This window comes from Myotis lucifugus, unplaced genomic scaffold (genome assembly GCF_000147115.1).
Source record: "Myotis lucifugus unplaced genomic scaffold, Myoluc2.0 scaffold_42, whole genome shotgun sequence".
Taxonomy (NCBI): Eukaryota; Metazoa; Chordata; class Mammalia; order Chiroptera; family Vespertilionidae; genus Myotis; species Myotis lucifugus.
In genome coordinates this window covers 6,194,890-6,219,462 of record NW_005871090.1, presented here as the reverse complement: position 1 = coordinate 6,219,462, position 24,573 = coordinate 6,194,890, and the positions used below count along the sequence as shown (strand labels likewise).

At 39.0% G+C, this 24,573-nt stretch overlaps 1 protein-coding gene across 1 annotated transcript in view; it reads right to left on the bottom strand.

Moving 5' to 3' along the window:
• Window positions 1–2,078: 2,078 nt before the first annotated feature.
• The window catches only part of MACROD2 (MACRO domain containing 2), a 1,891,634-nt gene continuing 1,869,139 nt past the window's right edge, over window positions 2,079–24,573 (bottom strand). The window contains exons 16-18 of the mRNA XM_023753208.1: window positions 11,474–11,551; window positions 8,279–8,347; window positions 2,079–2,290 (exon numbers count right to left, since the gene is read on the bottom strand). Coding sequence (XP_023608976.1) covers window positions 8,286–8,347; window positions 11,474–11,551 — 140 coding nt within the window. The 3' untranslated portion in view covers window positions 2,079–2,290; window positions 8,279–8,285. The remainder of the gene's footprint in view (window positions 2,291–8,278; window positions 8,348–11,473; window positions 11,552–24,573) is intronic.

The window sequence follows — 24,573 nt, the reverse complement described above, 5'->3', positions numbered from 1 at the left end:
CCAGTCAGGGCATATGTCTGGGTTGCGGGCTTGATCCCCAGTGTGGGATCTGCAGGAGGCAACCAATCAATGATTCTCTCTCATCATTGATGTTTTTCTCTTTCTCTTTCCTTCTCCCTTCCTCTCTGAATGGATAAAAACGTATTTAAAAAATTTATAAAGATGACATAAATTATGAAAAAAATAGTATTAATATGGTGTCGTTTCTGGATTAATTTAAATTGATTCTCCTCCCCCCCCCCCCCCACCCCCCCAGAAAGTGATGTCTAATGGCAGTGGAAGGCTGTAGAATAAATGGCCGGAGACATGGCCAAGTTCCACAATCATGAGGTCACTTAAAACAGCGGTTCTCAACCTGTGGGTTTCGACCCCTTTGGCAGTCGAACGACCCTGACCCTTTCACAGGGGTCGCCTAAGACCATCCTGCATATCAGATATTTACATTACGATTCATAACAGTAACAACATTACAGTTATGAAGTAGCAACGAAAATAATTTTATGGTTGGTTCACAACATGAGGAACTGTATTTAAAGGGCCAGAAGGTTGAGAACCACTGACTTAAAAGAAGCATTGCTGCTAGGTTGATGAGATTTTTTTAAAAATATGGACTGTTAAAAATCATATTACATATGCAGAACTGTAACTCACACTTGATTTCAGTATACCAAATAAACTATGCACAAGGGCAACAAATTCAGAGAGGCCAACACAGCTTTCACAGAAAGATAAGGAGTTGAATTTCCATAGAGGAAAGGGCAAAACTGAAGAATTTCATGGAATATTTAAAAAGCAAAACATCCTTTTATTTTAGAAATACTCGATTTGATCCATTACTTTTATCCCTCTACTAAGAAAAATGTATATAAATAACTTACAGTTCTAAAGCTCTTATAAGAAAGATGGATTTAAGAAGCTATGCAAGAAATGATAAGTTTCCATAGCGGGGGTGGAGGGGATGGTCTTGGGACCCAAGGAGGCTGTGGGAAGCAGTCATCTTGCCCCATGAGGGTCCTTGTTCATGTTGGCTCTTGGATAGACATTTGTGACGTCTGACCTTTTCCTGGGTCCTTCATCCCTGTGCCAACTGTACTTCTGGCCTCTTGGATCTTAACTACAGCTGCTCCCCCCTTTAATGGTCATAATCTGCTGAGAGAGGGGGCCAGCTATCACATTAGTCTTGGACTTGGCATGGGCAAGCCACACTGTTTAAAGGGAACTGGAAGCCAAAATTGCAAGCGAGACCTCTCACTGCCTCTAATTTCAAGTGAGAATCTGCTCTGCAGGCCATCAAACCTTGGGTAAAGATAACATGTTTTATTTTTATGAAAAGCATGTATATAAAGAGAGATTCCAAGTGGAGCTTTTAATATCACAGGCATATGTTTGGATCCTAAATGCAGCAGCCCCCCCTCTTCACTAAAACACCTAGAAAAGTGTCATCCCTCAGGATGGTGTCACACTGACTCACAGCCCACTGGGGGGCTCCACACTGATGCACTCGGTAAAGACCTCACAAACCGAGAAAGCTCTGCTAAACATCAGTGTCAAATAAGAACATCCCTGCCGTCCTACCCATGGAAGGAGAGGCATGGAAGCTGTCAGGGCCTGCCCTCCTGTACATCTCTGTGCTCGGCTCTGGATGAAGCCCTGCTGGCATATTCCTCTCTAACCACATGTTCAACAAAGCTGTAACCTGTGCCGTGGGAATCCCTGAAGAAGGTATCATTTTCAAGTCACCATCCTGACCTTTTCCCAAGTGATTTCTGAAGGTTTTGCCCATTTCCTCTCCTGTCTCTTTTGCCTGTGGATTATACTGATATTGGGCTTGGCGATTCCTGAAATTTAGCCTGCAGCTTATCAAAACAATGGTCTTCCTCCTTTCTTTGAAGAGACCACTGTCCAACCAGCTTTGTGAAATAACCGAGAAAGCAGACAGGGCCAGGATACACATGTGAGTGCTAAACCATGACGCTGGGGCGCAATTGTGAGAAAAAAGACAGAAATTGCAGGAACAGAGCCTGAAAGATGCGTTAATGTGGGTCGCCCCACCAAGTTAAAGAAAGGTTCTTTTCTTTTTTCTTTTTCTGCAAGTAAAAAGAACAAAATGCAGCTGAGAAATTAGAGCAAAGGTTTCCCCATCCTTGTGTGGGACTTGCCTCCCCCACCCCCACCCTCCTCCACAGCACCCCTGCTGGCTCCCACTCTTCCCCCAGGGCCAGCAGAGGCTGTAATGCTGAGGACTGGCATCTACTTCCATTTCTTTGTTCCTTTGCTTCATCTTGTGCCCCTGCCAAAGACAAGGAGAAACCAGCTCTTAGATTAAAGATAAAGCATCTTTATAAAAAGCTTAGCAAGGAATATATATTTTAAAAAAATCCTCAACTGAGGATATGTGTTTTTATTGATTTTAGAGAGAGGAACGGAGGGGGGGGGGAGAGAGAGAGAGAGAGAGAGAGAGAGAGAGAGAGAAAGATTGATGTGAGAGAGAAATATTGACAAGTTGCTTCCCATACTTATCCCGAATGGGGATTGAACTGCAACCCAGGTATGTGCCCTGACCAGGAATTGAACCTGCAGCCTTTTAATGCATGGGAGGACACGTCAACCAACTGAGCCACTCGGCAACGGCAGGAATATCATTTTAATACAATTGTTGCCCCTTATCTAAGTGGAGGGACACGTTCAAAGACTCCCAGTGGATGCCTGAAACCCCAGATAATACCCAACCCTATATATTCTATGTTTTTCTCTATACATGCATACCGATGATAACATTTAAGAACTAGACATAGTAAGAGAATAACCAGAATTACTAATATTGAAATAGAATAATTATAACAATATACTTTAATAAAATTATAGGGATGTGGTCTCTCTTCCTCAAAATATCTGGAATTTCCATTTAATATTTTCAGACTGCAATCAACAGCAAATAACTGAAGCCATGAAAAGCAAAACTCTAGATAAGTGGAACCACTATACAGCCATTTAAATGTTTCTCACCCCTCAAGCAGGCCTAGGAATATTTTATTTGACTATCAGAGGACTTTGGATATCTAAGCTGTAATTGTTGGCACATGGTATTTTTAAAAAGCATCTTAATCACTGTTTAATAAATGTATGCCACACTGACAAGTTGCTTCAGCTGATGGGGATGATTAACCCAACTCTTCAAAGGATTCTTTTAAAAACCTCACCTTGACTGGATGTGCCCTCCCTTTTTGGGACCATTCATACACTCTAGTTTCCATAGCTCAACAGAAAAATCATAATAATCACAAATTATATACAATTTATATAATGTTGATTTGCAAAAGTTGTTGATGGTTAGTCCACATTTTGAGATCTTATTAAGTCTCTGCTGTGTTCTCCACCTGAGAGGACTCTAAGAAGATACCATGCCTTACAAGAGCCTATAGACTTTATATTTTTAAAAACAAGGTATAAATCCACATAGAGGGAAATGCACAGGCCTAAAACATACTTCAGTCTGTTTTGAAAAAATGCGTAAATTTAACTCACATCACTATCAAGATGTAAAGCATAGCCATCATCCCAGATCAATGATTGATCTGATTTCTGTCACCATAAATTTCCACATTTCTCCAAGAAAGAATTGGAGCAGATGTCCTCAAGGCTAACTTTTTACTCTGGTATCCTATGAATTCTTTTGGGAAAAAAATACCTTTGAGGTTTGTAGGTGTATGTAAAAGCAATATTATAGACAATTTTAAAAATATCCATAAGTAGATAAGGAAAGAAAGAATCCTGCATAATCTTCGCATTAGCAATAACTTCTGTAGTTAATACGCTATTTTTAAAAAGCATATAATGAAGTATTTCCTTATAGGATTTTTCTGTATCTTTCCTACATATATACATAATTTTAACAATGAAAATTGTAAGCATGAAGAAAATTACAGGCAATAGTATAACATATTTAGAATAGATCTACTATCCAGATTTAATGTGTTCATATTTTTCAAATTCCCTTGTAATGTTTTATTTTTAATTTTCATTTTACTTTAAGAAATAAAACATTACAGATAAATTAATTTAATTTACAGATAAAGTAAAACTATTTCTCTTCCTTCACAAAGATGACCAAATCCTAATATTGGTGTGAATCAATAATTTACATAGTTTTATACTTTTAAATACATATATTTATAACATGCACACATATAATGAAAAGTATATAGCATTACTTTGTATATTACAAAATGTACATAAATAGTAGTTTTGTTTTGCCCTGTTTTTAACCACACACCAATTACTATTATAAATCTATAGTCAATATTTATTTTGACTTGCCTTTGTGCTTACAATTTTTCTTAGCTCACAATTGTTTCCTGCATCCTACTCTTTCCTCTGGGCTCAATTTTCTTCTTCCTGTTGTATATGTAGGAGCTTTTAAAGAATCTGAGTAGCAATTTTTTTTTACCTGAAAAATGGCAAATACCATTTTCTTAAGTGATAGGGCAACTAGTCTAGAACTCTATATTGGCAATTATTTGTATCCAAGTTTTGAAAACTCACAACTAGTTCACTGTCTTCTGACCTAAACATTTGTTGGAAAGCCTACTATTCACACAATCCTGACTGCTTTCTAGGTTAGCTCCTTGTCTCTCAAATTGCTTTAATTTCTTCTCTTTGGTGGATTTATTTGGTGGATTTATAGTGCCTGCATGTGGATTTATTTTAAATATACATCTTTCTTGCGACTTATTGTTCTTCCTTTAACTTAAAATTCATGACTATTATCAACTCTAATAAATTCTGTCATTATCTTTCAGATATTGTTAATCTATCTCCTTTTAAAATGGCTATTGAACACAAAACATCTTGGTTATGTCTTATCCTTCATGTCTCTTCATGTGTCTTTTATATTACTACACTTTTATTCGCTTTTTCCAAATTATTGTTAATTTTTCATAGTGTTGCTCTTATTTTATATCTGCTTTTCATCTTTTTGTCATTTTTATGTATATTTACTTTATCAAGTCTTCAAAATTTTCTATTCTCTCAAGTGCTTATGGTACTAATTATCCTGTAATTTTACCCACCGACCAACTCTCATTTTTGATGGATCACTTCCTTGTGTGTTTTATGTCTTAAAATTGTGAACTCGCCCTGGCTGGTGTGCTCAGTGGTTAGAGTATCAGCCCGTGGACTGAAGGGTCACAGGTTTGAATTCCCAGTCAAGGGCACATACCTGGGTTGCATGTTCCATCCCTGGCCCTGCTATGATGTGGGTAGGAGGCAATGTTTCTCTTTCTTCCTATTCCCCTCCCTCCCTCCGTCCCTCCGTCCGTCCCTCCTTCCTCCCCTTCTTCCTTCCCTCCTTCCTTCCCTCCCTCCCTCCCTCTTTCTCTAAAAATCAATGGAATAAATATCCTTGGCTGAGGATTAACAAATGCAAACAAAAATATTGTGAACTCATCTTTAGATATTTTTTCTTCTGTGACATTTCCAAGTGGTATTTCCATTTGCTACCTATAATCAACTATATAAATTAATTTTTGTTTGTATATTACTATATGACTTTGGATGGCATGAATTTGTTGCAATGTCATGGTGCATTTATGTTTTCTACTTATGATGGGAGTCTTTTTCTTTCTCCATGCTGCACCCTGGGCAGACCCACATCTCCTTGTTAATTTCTTGAGCTGAGAGTCCCAGATTTATATATGTAGAGGTATCAGTTCTGGCTTCTTATCCTGAGTGGCTCAAGGTCCCAGGTGGGCATTAGAACCCAAACCCTAGCCATAGGGCCTATTTCTGCATCAACAACGATCTGTAGCCCTTAGGGTTGCTGCATCTCCAGCTCACCAGATTATTGTTTTGGCTTTCATTTTCCTCATTACTCCTGGTGCCTTTTGCTTTTATGTCCATTGAGCTTTGTACTTTAAAATATTTTTGTTATAGTTTATCTCTCATTTGTAAGTATTTGTGTTGAGAGGAGTTCTGTATTACTTCCATTGCTTCAGTTACCTATTGCTACATTACAAACAATTCCAAAACTTAGTGGCTATGAATATCAACTACTTATTATTTCTCATGATTCTATAATTTGGTCTAGCCTCAACTGGGCAGTTTATCTGCTCCAGGTGGTCTCTACTAGCACCAGAACATCACAGAAGATCTCTGAGTTTCTCTCCATGTGGCCTTTGTCATTCTATAGATGTGCCTGAGCTTCACATAAGGTGGCTGGATTCCAGGAGCGGGTATTCTGAGTGAACAAAAATGGAAGCTACAAGGCCTCTTGATACCCAAACTGGAAGCTACAACCCCCTCCACCTGCCATATTTCTCCAAATTTCTGTAGTTCCATAACCATCTTTACATGCCCTCAAATACTTATTCAAATTATTTTTACATTTGCAGAATGTTCTGTTTCTCCATTAATTTGTTCCCTTATTGTTATTTTTGATACCCCTGATTTTTCACAATTATAAATTACAGAACACGAAACATTTTTGCATTATGTCTTTGATCTTTCTAATTCTAATTCAGTTTCACTGTAAGTTCTTCAATTTCCTTACAGGTATGATACACAGAACTAAAGGTTAGGTTCTTTCTTCCTGTTGAACTACCAGATAACGTTTACAAACCTAACTGCCTAAATATTTCTGTAGGAATCAGTGAAATTCCTCAGGTCATACTGTTCTCTGTGACACCTGTGTTAAAAAACACCTCACTATTGTTTGAGGAATAATATGGTGACATCAAAGAATTTGTACTTGGAGTATCTAAACTTCCATTGACCAGCCAAGTGACCCTGTGTGAGCCCCTTCTCTTCCTGGAATTGAGTTTCCTTAAACTAATATTGAACTTTAAGTTTTGACAACTCACTCATTTGGGTAAAGGTATAAATTGGTGTTTATTGTCAAGGAAAATATTTTGACAGTGATCACAGAAAACAGATTTGCCCTGGTACAGTATCTGGAAATTGAGCACACTGGAAAATAATAGTGTCTATAAGAAAAAAAAAATCCAGACAAGAAGTTTACAGTTGTTGCCAACTAAAGGGCAAAAGGTAAAGCAACACTGAAGAACTTGTATTTATAATGTTCAGGTTTAGTCTCACTTCATTACTTTTCAATGGCACTTCTCTACCATATCATTTTTGCAGCTTAGCAGTATATTTAAAATATATGAATGAGGTTATCAGTAAAAAAAGAAGACATGTTTCAAGACCATGTTTGTGTGTGTTTATAATTTTTTAGCAGTCCTATGCTATACATGCATTATGCAAATTCTGTTATATCTAGTTCTAAATGATGTTCAAGATCATGATGGGAAGGACAGATGCGTGTGTATTTTCACACGTTTTCAAACGTTGTTCTGCTGTTACGCTGGGACTCAAGGATCTGGTGCCGTAGGGCCTCCTTGGGGTGCAGAGACCTACTGAGAAGATACAGGGAGTGCAGGGCGGTGCTGGAGGCAACAGTGTCAACACATTTGTGTCTTACACTAGGCAACCCACAATTCATTTATTCCATAGGGTGTTTTTTTTTAATAGCTAACTATTTTAAGTTAGGAATTGGAATAGCAAGCCTGACTTATTTCCTCTAATTTTTCTCACCAGCTTTCAAGATATGGAAAAGACTTATAGACCACTCATCATTCTAGATATACTTCGTTCTCTGCTGAGAGATTTAGTGTGTTGGTCTGGAAAAACTCCTCAGTGTGGCCTGGCCCAGACTTTTATTTGATTTTGGAGTTCCCTGAGGCTCATTCAACTCAACAAACCTTTGTGCAGACGTACAGGCCCACAGGTAGTTGTGCGAGAGGTTAGGATATGAGACAGGTTTCTTTCTGCCAAACATACTCAAGGGGCTTTACACATTCCCCAGGGCAAAGCTTTAGTTGTTATGCTTAAAAAAAGATCTACTAAAACAACTCAGCAGGTAAATTCTGGAAAAGCAATACTTCAGAATCAGCTAGGGGCTGCTGAAATAATTTAATCACTCCAGGAGGCCAGGAGGTGAGATGAATGGAAAACCATTTTTTTTTCTTGTTGTCAAAGCTCAGAAAACCAGAGTACTGCATGATTTGAATATGATGTGGCTTTTCTTTTTCTCTGAAAGATGGCAGGCTTCTATGGGAATCTTTGCTCCTTACACTGTGTTATTTGGTATAAAAATTTTTAAAGTTTAGCCTGATCCATGCTGCGGGACTTGGTAGAGTAGAGGGAAATCCAGTATGCCATTTACAAATAGTTCCTCAGACCAGTTTAACCAATTAAAAATCCCACCACAAGGACAACTTACCTATTAGTTAATCTTCTTGCTGACTCTCTGTTGGGTCATTTACACTGTCAACCTGACTATTCATTTCAACTATAACCAGAAAGGAAAACAAAAAGGTTAAATATTATTAAAACCAAATCTCTTAAACACATTAAATTGGCCTATGACTCGATACTTTTCTGATTTCCTGTTTTATACCCCCTTTCAGTTCATTTTCATTCATTTATGATTTTAGGGTCATTCTTGTGGATTTTTACTGCAGAGAAAGGGGGAGGGCAGAACTGCCTTTTTACTGAATTGTAGAAGCTCAGTTGTCATTTCATACCAGACTTTTGGGTTGATATTTGGGGTATATGTATTACGACCCTTAGATAAATTCAAAGGCATTAGTAGATTTATAAGGAAACAAAGAGAAAACAAAGCAAAAGAGATCATTGATCTGCAGAGAGGTAAGCAGCTCCCTTTGAAGGGGCTATGTCAATAGGCCTCTTTGTTTTGCCATGTTCTCAATTTTGAAATTCCAAACAGACCTTATAAACCTGCCATTGGGTGCAGCGGCAATAGGCGCCATGAAATAGGAAAGCAAAACATCTAACCGGATCACACAGAAATAATAAAACCTGTGCTTTTACTTCACTGTGTATTGTTCTAGGTGAGCATTTGCATACAAATAGAATTCATAATGACTGCCGTTGTCCAGAAGTAGCCAAGAGCAGGCATAGCAATCACTCTGGACATTTTCAAGGGTCATTGGTTTAATTAGGTTGATATTTTTAAAGCATCAAAGCCCATATTATAAACTGAGAAACAATACACAAATGGACAGTGGCTAGGCCATATATAACAATAGAATTATAACTTAAAACCTATGCAGCAACCAGCCCAGGCAACCAAACCACAACCTCTGCAACAATTAGCTCAGCATGGTCAGTGACTGCTAGGTTCCATAGGTTAGCCCCAACCAGGAAAAGCAAAGTATGTCCCCAAACCAGTCGCCTAAGGAGTCCCACTTCTACTCAGCCCAACTGTCCTTTCCTCATGCCAAGAACTTTAATCATAGGATACTTTGAGCCTCCCCCCCCCCCTTTTAAACATTTATTTTTATTGTTGAAAGTATTATAGATGCCCCCTTTTCCCCCCATTGATCCCCTTCTAGCCCACCTCTGCCCCACCCCAGGCTTTCACTGCACTATTGTCTGTGTCCATGGGTTATGCATATATGCATATAAGTTCTTTGCTTGATCTCTTTCCACTCACCCACCCATGCCTTCCCTCTGAGATTTCACAGTGAGGGACCTGGAGAGTATTATGCTAAGCAAAATAGAGAAAGACAAGTATCACACGATCTCACTCATGTGGAATCTAAAGAACAAAATAAACTGATGAACAAAATAAATTCAGAGACGTAGAAACATGGAGCCTCTCTTTCTGTAAACTATAAAAGTTTCTCACTTCCCTGCCCACCTTTGAGTTGGCCAAACACAAGTGCTAATGGCTGACACTTTGGTAAGCTCTGAATAAGTAACCTTTGAGTTTTCTCATTTGGGTAGCCTGTATTTATTTGCACAAAATCAACAACTGAAATCAGTTTTCTTGAACTTCAAAGCTTGACTAAAGTAAAATAGTGGCAGATGCTCGTTTTCATTCTCCAAAGAGGTTTGAAAGAGGGAATGACGTCATGTGGCATCCCACGCAACTCTCTCTAAAGGAGGAAGGTTTGAAAAACAGGTCTCTTTGGTCTCACCTCACACAAGCCTGGGTTTCTAATGACATGTGAGCTCATTCTAAACCCAGGTGTAAACTGGCCAGAGGCAGACATTTTACCTATATAAAGAGAATAATACACAGACTTTTCAATCCTGGTCTACAAAATTTTTGTAAGTGTGCCCATCTCAGTGTGGGAGCATAATAAAATATAGTAGAATATGCCTTTTCTGTTTCTTCTTCTAACCCAATAGTCATTAGTTCCAAAACCTATTAATAAATGTTACTATACAAAGCATTCCATGATTGAATACATTTGGGGAAAGCAACTTTAAACCATGTTAATTAATTAATTTACAGCTGAGACTTGTGAGAGCCTGTAGTATGCATGGTGAATCTCCAAGTAAGGACTAAAACTTGGTACTTCTCACATTTATTTCTCTTGTATTCACTGAGCATTATATGGGCTTGGGCTTGGTGTTCTTCAGAACATGCTTTGTAAAAATTAGTTATGAACTATATCTACAGAGGCAAAACCAGGCTGGGCAAGTTTTGTTCAACTGGGCATGACTAACACGTGGTACCTTTTAACGGATAGATCTGGTATTTAAAAACATTATTTTTCCAGATAATGTTTGCCCATGAGTGAAAAATCCATTTGTGAAAAAGGGCCTATAGCAGGGGGGAATACACAGTACTATGGGAAACTCTATGTAAAACCACTAAGTAACCTCTACCAGTGGCTAAATTTTTTCCAAGGTCATTTATTGACTCAAAGTAATTTGCAAGTAACTCAAACAGCAAGATACATATAAACAGTTGAACACTGATCGATTCTGTTTCTCCTAAGCTCTGTGGGACAGTGGAATGAAATATTTATTAAATCTTATGTGCTCAAACAGTAGTTTTTTCTAATGCAAGTAATGACCTTACAAAAGGTCCCCAGCAGGAGTTGAGGGTATGCTCGCATTTCAGAAGCTCCAATCTTCAGTTGCTTTCAAAATGAGATGTGAATTAAAAAAAGGTTTTTGTTAGTTTATTTCTAGGGTGCTTTTAAAGACTCAGTACATATTTGGCCAATACATCAGATGTGATGCAGTGAGATAAAGTGATGAAAGTCCAAGAAAGACCTTAGCCCAAGCTCAAGCCAAAGCTCTGGGGTGGTAACAGTGGTAACAGTGGAACAAGCATTTTTTCAGAAGTAAGTGATGCTTCTGTAAAGTTCACCAGCTAGACTTCCTGCAGTCCAGGCTAGCCTTGGAATTACCCAGTGTGGCCTCATTTTTGCGAGTTACGATTTAACTGAGGCACATGCTGTTTTTTAAACTTAGAGTCAGTGTTTTAAAAAGGCTGCCAATTTTATTAGTTCCTAGTAGAAAATGGTTTTTGAACTTGACTTTGTCCTAACGGAATGTGTTAATTCATAGAATAGTGAGCTCCCTTAATCCTAGATTACACACAGGAAATGTGCCGCATCTGTAGACTGCCTGGGCTCAGCGCTTAGGACCTTACCATCAGGACTTGCGGAGTTTTCTGTGTCACAGGAGCCTTCACTTTTCACAGGAACTCTAGGCGTGTCCTCGCCTTGAGCTGAAAGAGTGAAAGGAGACAGTCCCTTGATGAACAGAGAATTAGAGGTGTCTGACTGCCAACTGTTCTGTCACCCTCCCCTGCCCTCTCAAATTCAAAAATTTTCCTGGGACTCAACTTCTTTTGTAGAAAAAGTTAAACAAGAAAATAGTAGTTTGAGCTGTTGGAATACTGTAGTGCTGCCATCTTGTAAGTCCTCCAATTTGTGAGATAATCACATCTATACATACATACACAACTTTTAAAATTAGAAATCTGGTGTCATGAAAGCGGGGGAACTTGGTCTAATCAGAATAACCTGCAATTTAAATTTAGGAAAATTTGTATATTTGTGTGTTTAGGTAGCTTCACCTTTGAAGAGAGAAAAGAAAACCTACTTTGCCTTAGGCTTGCCTGAATGAAGAAAGATTCATTCCCCTGGCAATGAATTTCTTGTTTAAACACAAATGAATGGCTGAGTTGCTGCCCTAGGAGACCGCTCTGAGCTGCCATTTTGGATCGCCAAGAGTCCAGTCTTTAATTTCCGCTGTGATTGTTCTCTATTTGCACAGCTTCTAAGGCTTGTCATCTACTCACTGTGACTGAGCTGTATCATGTGCTTAAATGTAGCAATAAGGGAATGTTGTTGTTTTTTATTGTAAGAAATTTCCCAGATAGTCAATATCATCTTATTTCTTTAGTTAAATATCTATTATGTTTTCAGAACTTGAAAGGCCAGAGCATTTGAAAATACAAATACACATGTGGTGTGCTGGAAAATCCATACTTTCAGAGTTTTAATTATTTCTGTAATTTTTTAAACAGAAGATTAAATTCATGTTTATTACATGAGTGATTGTTGAGCCTGCAGTATATTAAACTTGGTGTGCCTGAGGTTGAGAATGAAGCAAGGTTGGGAAAGATACAGTTTATAATTTCTTCAGAGAAAAATACCTTCAAAGATGAAACTTGCACTTTTGTAATGATTTACTGACAATAGAGAAGTATGACTTAAAGGTGACCAATCTCTGAGTCTGGATGTAGTATTTGAAGACAGATAAAAGAAGCAAATTTGAGGAAGGTAAAGAAAGACATTTTAGATTTGAAGTCTGAAGTACTGGGTCCTTTCTGTGAAGATGCCAAACCAGCTTTTGCATCCAGGGATGAGGAAGAGAATTATGAATTAGACATGCACGTATTTTGGAGACATCAGTATAGAAGTAACCCTGATGATAGGAGAGAAGTCAGAAGGAGGATAACACAGGAAGAAATGGAAAGACTCATAGGCTCCCAAGCCCTTCAAGGACAACATAAGAGTAACTGTGTCCATGAGTTCTTTTCATTAGTTCCTGGGGCTGAGGAAGAGAAAACAAAACTTAGGACTTCCAACTGGACTTAACACTGTATCATATCCTTTCTCACTCTGCCAATTCTAGAAAGTGGACCATTTTTTAATTTTTCATCAACACATTCTTTAAAGACATAATCACAGAAAAAAACATTGGTGGATTTCCCCAAGCCTGAGAAGAGAAAATATTTGCTGACTATGCTTGAAAGCACAGAATTAATAACCAAAAAATGGAACTATTTTACTTTATATAAACATGATAAATTGTGGGTAGAAAAAATACCATAAGCAATGTTTAAAAAAAGAAAGGTTATAAATTGAGGAAATATTTATATTTTTTATCATAGACATCTTTAATACATAAAGGACTCTAAAATAGAGATGAAAAAGATAAAGAATACGATAGAAAAAAATTTACAGTAGTTCATTAAATTTTTTTTAAATGGCATGTAGTCATGTGAAAAGATGATTCACTTTGCTAATAAGGAAGGAAATGCAAATTGAAATCACATTAAGAAAGGAATTTCTGCCTAAGGTAGAATACTATGATATAGCCTAACCCTTGTACCAAGAACAGCTAGAAACACTGGAAATCTATATATATAAAAAGCCAGTGGCCAAACGCCATGACGCCATCACGACCAAACTAGCAGTGGCTCTTGCGGCAGGCGGGGCGGGACACGACCTACTAGCTGCGGAGAGCTATGAGCAGTGGAGGGCGGGGTGTGAGCTACCAGTGGCGGTGGGCGGGGCGGCCAGCTGAGGCAAGCGGAAGCGAGCTACTCGCGCATGATTTCATGCGCGCTGGGCCTCTAGTATTATATAAGACCTTATTTCAAGGCACCCAAGAGCCATCAATGCATCACAAAGTTCAGGAGGTGCAACATAGTGAGTCGAAATTCTACATGTGCCAAGTTGAACAGAGCCTATAGAAGTCTTAAGAGGTTTGGAGGGGTAAAGATAAGAGGACAGACAGAACTTGGAGGTCAGGGCCCACCAAGGAAGAGGGGCTCTGATAAGTACCTCCAGTTTTCTGTGGGATCTCCTGAAGGTGAACTCTGGGGACATGGATGAACTTGAAATAGACCAGCTCTTTAAAAAAAGTGAAGTTATCAGATTGCTGAGCTGGGCAGTTTTGTGTCCATTAGCTAGCTCCTCTCTTGCTGGCCTCATCTTAGAAGAACAGAGTCTTTGAAATATTATACTTATGCACTTTCCCTAATCTACCTTCACCTAACCAGGGTAAGCAGAGATCTCACCTGTTAGCTTTTCTCTACAAGGCCTTCCACTATTTGTGCCTTTCATTTTGGGCCTGGATGCAGCTGCTGCTGCTTGGAGTAGAGATAAAAAAAATGTTTTCGGTAGGTTGCTTAATGAATAATGAGGATCATAATTTGTTCAGAGAATAAAGGTCTCTGAACAACTTCAAAACGAAAACAAAACACACACACACACACACACACACACACAACCACAACCCCCAAAAACCCAAACCCCAAAACTGAAGTCCAATATTTAATCAATTCAATTCCTAATTTTATGATATTCTCTTCTCTGTCTCACCTGCTTTTTAGAAGAAAAATAAATCCTATTTAGGAAAAGATTAAACCACTCAGAGTCTCAAGTTATCTCTACAATGTTTTATACAAAGTGTCCAGCATTTAAAAAATTACATGGCATTTCAAAAGAATAAGAATGAATCACTGAAAACCAAGAGAATAAGACAAAAGATAGACATAGTAGAGATCCAGCAATAGACACAACTTTAAAATAATGATTAATGTATTTAAGAATTAAATGTCAAATTGGAACATTTTCATTGCAAAGAAGTTGGTCAGATTACTGGAGACTATTAAAAAATCAGATATAAATTCTAAAACTAAAAAATATGCAATAATTGAAGTTAAAAATTTAATAGGTAGATTTGGCAGCAATTAAACACAGGCTAAAGATGGCATTAGTACACTGAAAGCTAGTTTAAAAGAAAAATAAAGAGTAAAGTATAGTTGAAAAATTATGGGTGATAATTCCCCCTTAATTACTGGCAGATGTCAAATCACTGTTTCAAAAGTGTTATGATCCATAAGCAGAATTAATACAAAGCAAACCTCAGGCCAATTTATGTAAAATTGCTGAAAGTCAAAGTTTAAAAAAATATAAAGTTATTTCATAAATAAAAATCCATTAATTTCAAAGTAGTAACAATAGGACCTATAGATGACTTCTCAACAGAAATAATAGAAACCAGAGACAATGCAATGACATCTTGAAAGTGCTAAAAGAAAAAAATCTCCAATATAAAATTTTGTACCTAATAAAAACTTCTTTCAAATTGTAATTTAATGTAAAAACATTTTCAAGGGGGAAAAAGTGAAATTAGTTATCAGCAGACCTACCCTGAAGAAATAGTTTTCACCATACTAAAAAATAAATTCTGGATAGATTATGAAACTAACTGTGAAAAGTAACATAGAAAAAAGTCATCACATCATTAGGCAAACATTTCTTACACAGGAAAAACAAAGCACTAACCATTAGGGAAAGACTGACGATCTGGAAAACATTAATCAGCATCATTAGTTTATCAAAACACACCATTAGGAGAATGCAAAATAAGCCAGTGGAAGAATATATATACGATATAGGTCATTTACAAAGACTCTGTACTAATACATTAAAAAATCAATATATGAAATAACATAGAAAACACAGGAAACTCAACAGAAAAAAAAAGTAAGACACAAACTTATATATCACAAAAGAGGATATCCTGGTTGGCCACTTAATTTTTTGAATGACTTTTACCAAATCTCATAGTACTTAAAAGCCTTGGCTTTTTCATTATTAAAATGACTATAAAATGGTCTAACTCCTTGTCTAACTCTCTGGGAAACTATTAGAACTAATTAAAACATAACATTATTGTTATTTTAATAAGAAATAAAAGGAAAGGAAAGGAAATTTAATTGATCTAACACTATTTAAACATTACTTCCTGGACTTTCTCCTCAGGTTTGTTGTTTCTAATGGTAAGATGTAGAGGTACCGGGGGCTGATTCTTCCAGGAAATTGCTTTCAAACTCATTATAATCAATGGTAATAACTTGAGATATTACTATGGAGAAACCTCCTTGACATTAAGTCAGGATGCTAGCCAATTAAACAATGCTCAATGAAAATGAAGGAGCACCCAAAACACTTTTAAGAGCTGGGTGAGAGAAGAAGGAAGAAGTTGAAGAAAGCACAACCGAAAAGGCAAATCAGAAGGTAGTAAATATTTAAGTTGTTGCCCTGTTTTGTTTTAACTTAATCTATAATAATAAAAGTGTAATATTCTAATTAGACCAGACATCCTTTTGGATGTCCTTCCAGATGACCTTCTGGATGAAGCCGGGGCTGCGAGAGAAGCCTGGGTTCCAGGTGCCTGCCAGCAGCCGGAGAGAAGCCGGGGTCCTGGGTGCCTGCAGGTGGCCGGAGGGAAGCCCGTGTCCTGGGTGCCAGAGGGAAGCCGATGCCAGAAACCGGGGGAAGGAAGGCCTACTCTTGCATGAATTCCGTGCACCAGTGGGTCTCTCGGGCTGGCCTGTGGGATCCGGCGGAAACTGACTCTCCGACATCCCCCGAGCGGTCCCGGATTGCGAGAGGTTGCAGGCCAGGCTGAGGGACCCCACCGGTGCACGATTGGGGCCAGAGAGGGTCATGAGAGGTCCAGCCAGCCAGGGAGGGACTATAGGAGGGCTCCAGGGCATGTCTGGCCTCTCTCAGTCCCGATTGGCCAGACCCCAGCAGCAAGGTAACCTACCGGTCAGAGTGTCTGCCCCCTGGTGGTCAGTGCATGTCATAGCGACTGGTTGACTGGTCGACTGTCTGCCCCCTGGTGGTCAGTGCACGTCATAGTGAGCAGTTGAGTGGCCTTAGTATATCATTATCATATTACGCTTTGATTGGTTGAACGGCTGACCTCGATTGGACATTTAGCATATTCGGCTTTTATTATATAGGATACAATACATTCATATGAGAACCTTTGGCTTGTGCTGCCATGTAGGAACAGATTAGCATGAGATGCAATGAAAAAGAAAAGCAGAAATCAAGGTTCTGGAAGCAGAACGAGGCATAGTTTGTTAGATCTGCTTTCAAAGACTCTAAAGGTATGTTTGGTAGAAATTATTCATTTATTTAATATAATGATGAATGCATATGTGTACATGTGGTATGAATATATGACTGTGCATTCAGTAGCATACTTATGTGACTATGGATGTGCATATATGTATACATGTGCAAGTGTGTATTATTTGTGTGTGTGTGTGTGTGTATGTGTGTGTATATTTGGAAAGAAAAAGAGGAATGACAGACATTTGTTATTCTGGCATGTGTGGAACTGGTATTACCCTAACGATTTCTCTCCTGCTGAGCAATGCAACTGAGTGTCTCAGAGAAATGATTCTATTTCCCATAGACAACAGAATCTGATCAAAACAAAAATTGCCTCTACAGTCTATTTATTCCAGTTTGCCTGTCCCTTTCCCCATTTTGATTACTGCTGCTTGAAACACAAACAAGAGGTATATTTTAGGGCTCCTAGCAGGAGATAAAAGATACTGAAATAGAAGGAGTCTGGAACATTCAGTACCATTTTAATTTTAATTCACCAACTGCACTGTCTTCCTCAAAGCCTTGATTATGTTAATCCTTTGTAGGTCAGTTGCATTACATAAAAAGTAATAAATGAAGCAGGTCTCATCACAAAGAAAAGATACTGAGATGCATATAGAATGCAATTAACCAGATTTGTAAACACATAAACACAGAGAAATGTTAGAGGGACCTTCAAGTTTTACGTTTGAGATTTGTGTTGGCAATACATTCCATGCAACAAATGGAATTACAATTATTTCTCAGAATGTGAGTTTTGTAGGTGTCATGACAGCTATAGACAGCAGGGCCTGTCTGGATCTGGATTCAACATTAATGAATTAGAGTGGTGTTGACTTAAAGCAAGACTCTTGAACCATCTTCAGCACTTTTGTCATATCTATGTTACAACTCTACTATTAATGTTAAATTAGGTTATTTTTCAGAAATGTTCTCTTCCTAGCTTCTATCCCTATGGGAGTCCACTGTCCCTTGGCATTGGCTTGGCCATGGGATTTGCTTTGGCCAATGGGATATTAGCAGAAGTAAGTCAAGCAGAACCTTGAAATGAATTTGTAGAGTTGAGGCTTTCCCTCTGTGCTCCTGCCTTTTACCCCAAGAAGAATAAGCTTTCAGGAGCAGCATATCTAAGGACTATAAGACATGAACTCCACTCACAGCCTGACTTCCTTTCTGGCTCAGATGATGTGGATCCTCACATGCATGAACAAAAGTATAGATGATTGTTCTAAGCCCCAGAGATTGAAGATGGTTTGTTATGCAGCATTCTTGGGCAATAGCTAAAGCATTTAATATTGCTTCTTAATTTTGTCCCATAGCAATTATAGTTATAAATTATGAACTTGATTTATGCCTAATTTATAACACATTATAATAAATATGTTAATTTCTACATAATCAAAAATTGTCTTTAGAATTATAGATGGTGCATGCATGGAACTTTGAGAAATACCAAATTAATGTATATTGGTGAGAGGTTTCTTAACAAGCTAAACTCTGCTGACTTCATAATGGTATTGAAATGGAAGATAACTGTTGTTAAGAGTTTATGGCATTTGTCACAGTCATTTAAATTATAAGCTCCAGTGGAAAGAGGCTATTATTCCACATGCATAAACATTGATTTATGTTATTTTGAAGATACTGATAGTTAGAGGAGATGAGCTTAATTAGACCTTACTTTACCTTAGACTGCTAAGTTCACTTTTTAGGTGTAGAATCCAAGGAAGAACAGACTGTTAATGAAAATACAGGACTTGAAAAGAAGTTGAGTTGTAGTAGTACACTGTGTTGTAATGATATTTCCCTACAATCTCTCTTTACAGTCAAGTCACAAACACCACTTAAAATTATCTTTAAAAAGTCACTTTTCTCATTGATGTGGTTACAGTAGCCAGGAACTAAATATGTTTAATCTCACAAAGTAAATTCCAATCCTTGGTAGTGGCATGGGCTTTCTTATTTATATAGCTGCTTCAGTGGCATACAGGTTTCATAGCCAGGTATTTTATGATAATACTAGTGGCTTAGTGCACGAATTCATGCACATTGAAAGGAAATTAATTAGAAGAAATATTTTAATATCGCTATCGCCGTTTCGCTATAATAGAAGTGTCAACCAAATTTACAATCGACAATGACAGATCAAAACACACGTGCGATTATGTATGGCACATGCACAAGTCAACTTAGCCTTTTATAGATATAGAATAAACTTGCTTAATTAGACCTGCTTTCTGATTTAGCTAAACTTTTTCCAGCCCAGTGAAGCACCTCAACTTCTCTTTCAGGTAATTGTCAGCAACACAGCAGTAAATATTAACACGAAGCAGATTATTATTATAGATCATGCAGGGAGAACAAAGGGTGAAATATTTAACTGCAGCAGTGTTTGACTATATTCTGCGCAGTGAGAAAACCTGAAGTCATTTTCAAGGTCCACTATTTCTTACTTCTTTTTAGTCAGGTCAAGTTTCTAAGCTTTCTAAATCTCCATTTTCCAGCTAATGAGAAGAAAATAGGATTCCAGCGAGTCTCCTATCTACCTACTCCAGGACTTCTGTGAGGATCAAATGAGATGAGGCACTTGAAAACGCTTCACAGACATTTGGTTACAGTGTGAAATGTTTCCACCTGGCTATAAAGCAAGTCATGTTCCGGGGCTAAGAAACTGCAAGGAGGCTAGTTGTCGCTAGGGAGAGGAAGCCGGGTATTGCTATGTGACATCATTACCCGAACAGTAGGACACTTAGCATATTAGCCTTATATATATCTAAACTAATAAAAGGGTAATATGCTAATTAGACAAGACATCTTCCCAAAGTCCTTCCGGACAAAGCCATGGTGGTGGGGGCCGAGGCAGAGGTGGTTAGGGACGATCAGGCCAGCAGGGAAGAGCAGTTAGGGGTGATCAGGCTGGCAGGGGAGGGCAGTTAGGGGCAATCAGGCCAGCAGGGAAGGGCAGTTAGGGGTGATCAGGCTGGCAGGGGAGGGCAGTTAGGGGCAATCAGGCAGGCAGGCAGGTGAGTGGTTAGGAGCCAGCAGTCCCAATTGCAAGAGGGATATCCAACTGCCGGTTTAGGCCCAATCCTGCAGGATTGGAGAGGGTGCAGGCTGGGTTGAGGAACCCCCCACCCCTCCATGTACAAATTTTGTGCACCGGGCTCCTAGTATAGATATAAGAGTGCAGAGGTTGAACACCTACTCGTGGGAAAATTCATCTAACGTGAATGGAGGCAAAATAAATCAGGCAGCATTTAATAAACTTTACCACCCACTCTCCTTACAACAAATGCCACAAGTCTGGCTGCTATCCATTCCTTTTCTCCATTGAATATGCCTTTGTTTTGGTTTTGTAATTTTGTTTCCTGTTGAGCAGGCTAGAGTCTGACCCTCAGGACTGCCCATTTCTGGCCACCTTCCTCAGAAGTGTCACTACTGGTGTCAAAGGATGGATTGCAACTCTTTATAGCTGGTCCCAAATCCAAGCTCTGGATTTCTGTTTGTGTGATTGTGGGCAAATCCTGCTCACATCCAGAGTCTCAAGTTTTTTCACTTATGGATGGAGGTAATGATATATCCCTCATAACATTTGAGGATCAAAAGAGATAATGATTGACTGTAATAAGTTCTTGATTAATATTTATTGGCTGAGAGAAACAAGTTTAATATCTACTTCTGAAGATTTTTCATCACTGACCCTTATGCACACAAACTTAGCTGAATCACCTTGTTGTATCATTTAAGAATTTATTACATTTCTTTCCTCTCTGGTATCATTAATTCATTAATTCATTCATTTATCCAGCCAGCATATATATGTTGAGTCCCTGCTATGTATGAAGCTCAATAAAAAGAACTGAATGAAGTAGAGGTCTGGCTTAGCTGGATTAAATTTCAGAGGAGAAAGCACTGTTGTCATTTAAAATAAGTATCGAAAATAAAATGCTACACATCCCTCTCTTTCTGGCTGTGGAACAAGCCTGGTTCATTGCAATTTGCTAAAGGTAAGTTGGTCCAAAGTCTTCCATAAAAAAAACAAAATTTCTTTTAGTCTTTAAGTTTTGGGTTGGAAATGGGAAGTTTTAATTAGAAGGGTCCAAGAGTGGATTTTTTTAAATCAAAAGCTAAGGCTTAAATTCTTTAACCACACCACTTAAATTAAGCCACATGCTTTTAACTCACTGTCCTGCATTTCAAAGGCATTTTCATTTTCAGTTACCTCTTGGTATATAGTTGTCCAGATTCTCCCTCTCTTCTCCTGTTCTTCCTCTTTCCTTCCCTTTTCCTTCTTCCCTTCTTCTTTTCATTCCTCCTCTGCCTCTCACTCCCTCTTACTGTTCCTCCCTCATTTTTGTCATACGTTTTGGTATTTTTCCAATTTCCCTATATGATTGTTCAATTTTTTTTTCTTATTGACTTTCAGATTCTCTTCATAAATTAAGGAAATTAACTCTCTCTGTGTCAAATATGTTGCAAATATTTTCTCCTACATTGTCATCTGTCTTGTTTTTCTTTTTTCTTTTTTTTTAAAATATATTTCACTGATTTTCTACAGAGAGGAAGGGAGAGAGATAGAGAGTTAGAAACATCGATGAGAGAGAAACATCGATCAGCCGCCTCCTGCACATCTCCCACTAGGGATGTGCCCGCAACCAAGGTACATGCCCTTGACCGGAATCGAACCTGGGACCCCTCAGTCCGCAGGCCGACGCTCCATCCACTGAGCCAAACCGGCTTCGGCTGTCTTGTTTTTCTTTAAGACACACTAAATAAACTTAACTATGCTTTCTTCTAAAAGTTTTAGATATTTTTTAAAGTGATACCTAGATGCCAAGATAGATATAAAATTATTTTTTTTCAAATTTATTAACTTATTTCTATTTGACATGTTTTCAGAGTGAGACTTAGCTATTGGTTTTTGAAACAATTCAGTTGTCCCTTCATCTTAGGGAATTTCCCTCTTATATGTAGACTTATAAATTTCAGGGACTTTTAAATTTCAGGGACACGAATTTCCCCCACAAAGGATAGTTTATTTGTTTTCTCTTCTATATACAATATTTTTCTCTAATTGTTTTAGAGTTTCTGTGTTCTTTTTCACTATGATAATCTCAAGTCTTTTTTTTCCTTTTTCAGTAATTTAGTCTTTGCTGTTCTTAATTTATTTCTCTATGGATTAAAAATTGATTTCCTGGGTTCTTACATTTAAATTCCCTTATATTTAAGCTCTTTTTTTATTTTATTTTTTATTTTTTTTAATATATTTTATTGATTTTTTACAGAGAGGAAGGGAGAGAGATAGAGAATTAGAAACATTGATGAGAGAGAAACATCGATCAGTTGCCTCCTGCACATCTCCCACCGGGGATGTGCCCAAAACCCAGGTACATGCCCTTGACCGGAATCGAACCTGGGACCCTTCAGTCCGCAGGCCGACGCTCTATCCACTGAGCCAAACCAGTTTCAGCAAAGCTCTTTTTTTAAAAACAAACAAACAAACAAACAAAAACATTTTATTGATTTTTTACAGAGAGGAAGGGAGAGGGATAGAGAGTCAGAAACATCAGTTAGAGAGAAACATTGATCAGCTGCCTCCTGCACACCCCCCACTGGGGATGTACCCGCAACCAAGGTACATGCCCTTGACTGGAATCGAAACCTGGGACCCTTGAGTCCGCAAGCCGACGCTCTATCCACTGAGCAAAACCGGTCAGAGCACTTTAAGCTCTTTAATATTCTTTAGAAGTTTTCTATAGTAATCATAGAGAATTTAAATATTTTATACTGTTTTATATAATTTGTATTGATTTCAGAGAGGAACGGAAGGGGAGAGAGAGATAGAAACATCAATCATGAGAGATAATCTTTGATCGGTTCCCTCCTGCACACCCCCTACCGGGGATTGAGTCCAGAACCTGGGCATGTGTTCTGACTGGTAATCTAATCAGTGTCCTCTGGCTTCATGGATCTATTAGTATACTCAACCACTGACCCACACTAGCCAGGCTAACGATTTTTCTCAGGCCATGCTTTCTTCCATAATAAACCCCTCAACCTGTCCTTTGCTGGCTTGCACGCTTACTTTCTTCTCTCTCTCTCTCTCTCTCTCTCTCTCTCTCTCACTGATGGCTTCCGTGTGCTTGCAGAGTGAGGTGTATGGCACATATTAGCAGGCTCCTCACAGGAGGTGTGATCTGTTGGTCTTCTAGGAGTTCTCTAGAAGCGTTTTCTTTTGAGAGTTCTCTCTGGGAGGAGTAGGCAGCCAGAGCACTTACTACATTAGTTGTGCTGAATTTCTCACCATGTGCCCCATGCCCAGCCCAGGTTCACACCAATTTGTCTGCACTGTTGCCTTTCACAGTGGGAAGCTGTTCTTTGCATTTGGATAGTTTTCTCAATTCATCATGAGACAAAACTTTTGTTCCAACGGCAAGAGTCAGCCAGAGAGGGTCCCTATTCTCTTTTCTGTTTCTCTCTCAGCCTCCCAAACCAGAAGATGGTAATAAATCCTCTGCAGACGCTAAATAAATTCTGTAGGGAGGGAACAGGGCTCCTTCTTATTATTTATTTTGGCCTTAACCCTGTAAGCCCTTTCCACCTCTCATGAACGTTTCCCTTCTCATTTAGGTATTATTTTATTTTTCTGCGAAAAGCTTTATTGTTTCATTTGGTCCAATGCATGGGAGAGGGCTTCAGGGTGGTTAAAAGAATGAGTAGTAGTTTCAGGGGGGCTCAGGTAAAAGCCAGACACCAGGGGAATACACAGGGGCCTTTCAAAGGCCTCTGGGCTCCAAAGGCTCCTAGTCGTGATACTCGCCCAGCCCAGCCTGGGGGCCGGCAGCCTGCAGAGGTGAGTCAGGTGTCGCCCATCTTCTTAATGAGTCAGGTGTCGCCCATCATCTTGATGAGTTTCACCTCCTCACCCAGGAAGTGGTTCTCAGGAAGTCACAGAGCTGCGGGTCTGCACAGGTAGAACCCAGGGCCTGCAGCTCCAAAAGGGACTGTGTCAGGTTCCTCTCCATGGCCAGGCGGCTTCCATGGCATCCTGAGTGTCACCCCACTCATCTTGGGGAGGCTTCAGCACGTCCTGGAAGAGAATGCGGCCACCGCGCTTGTTTTGCAACTTTAAGAGACGCTCAGTGCCCTCGTGCTTCTCTGCCAACTCGCAGAACAAGTGGCCCTCGCCCTCCAGAGTCACATCTTCACGGTTGAAATAGAAGCCCAGAGAGAGGTAGGTGTGGGAGGTCCGCAGATACAGTTGGCCAGGCGGTTGACCACAGCCTCCACCTTGGTGGAATAATTCTGATGAATTTGGGAGCTCATGGTTGTTCAGCAATAAGGAGTTAAGGTAGGAAACAAACAAACAAAAAGGTGTGTTGGCTGGTCACAGAGATGGGTTTGAAGGTGGTGACTGGATAAGACGCAGGAGAGTGGCCAGAGGATGCAAGAAGGGGTATCCCTGAATCTTTTCTGTCCAAACACTGTTGAAGCAGGAGACAGATCTGGGACCGTCGAGGGCACTGCCTCAGTATTC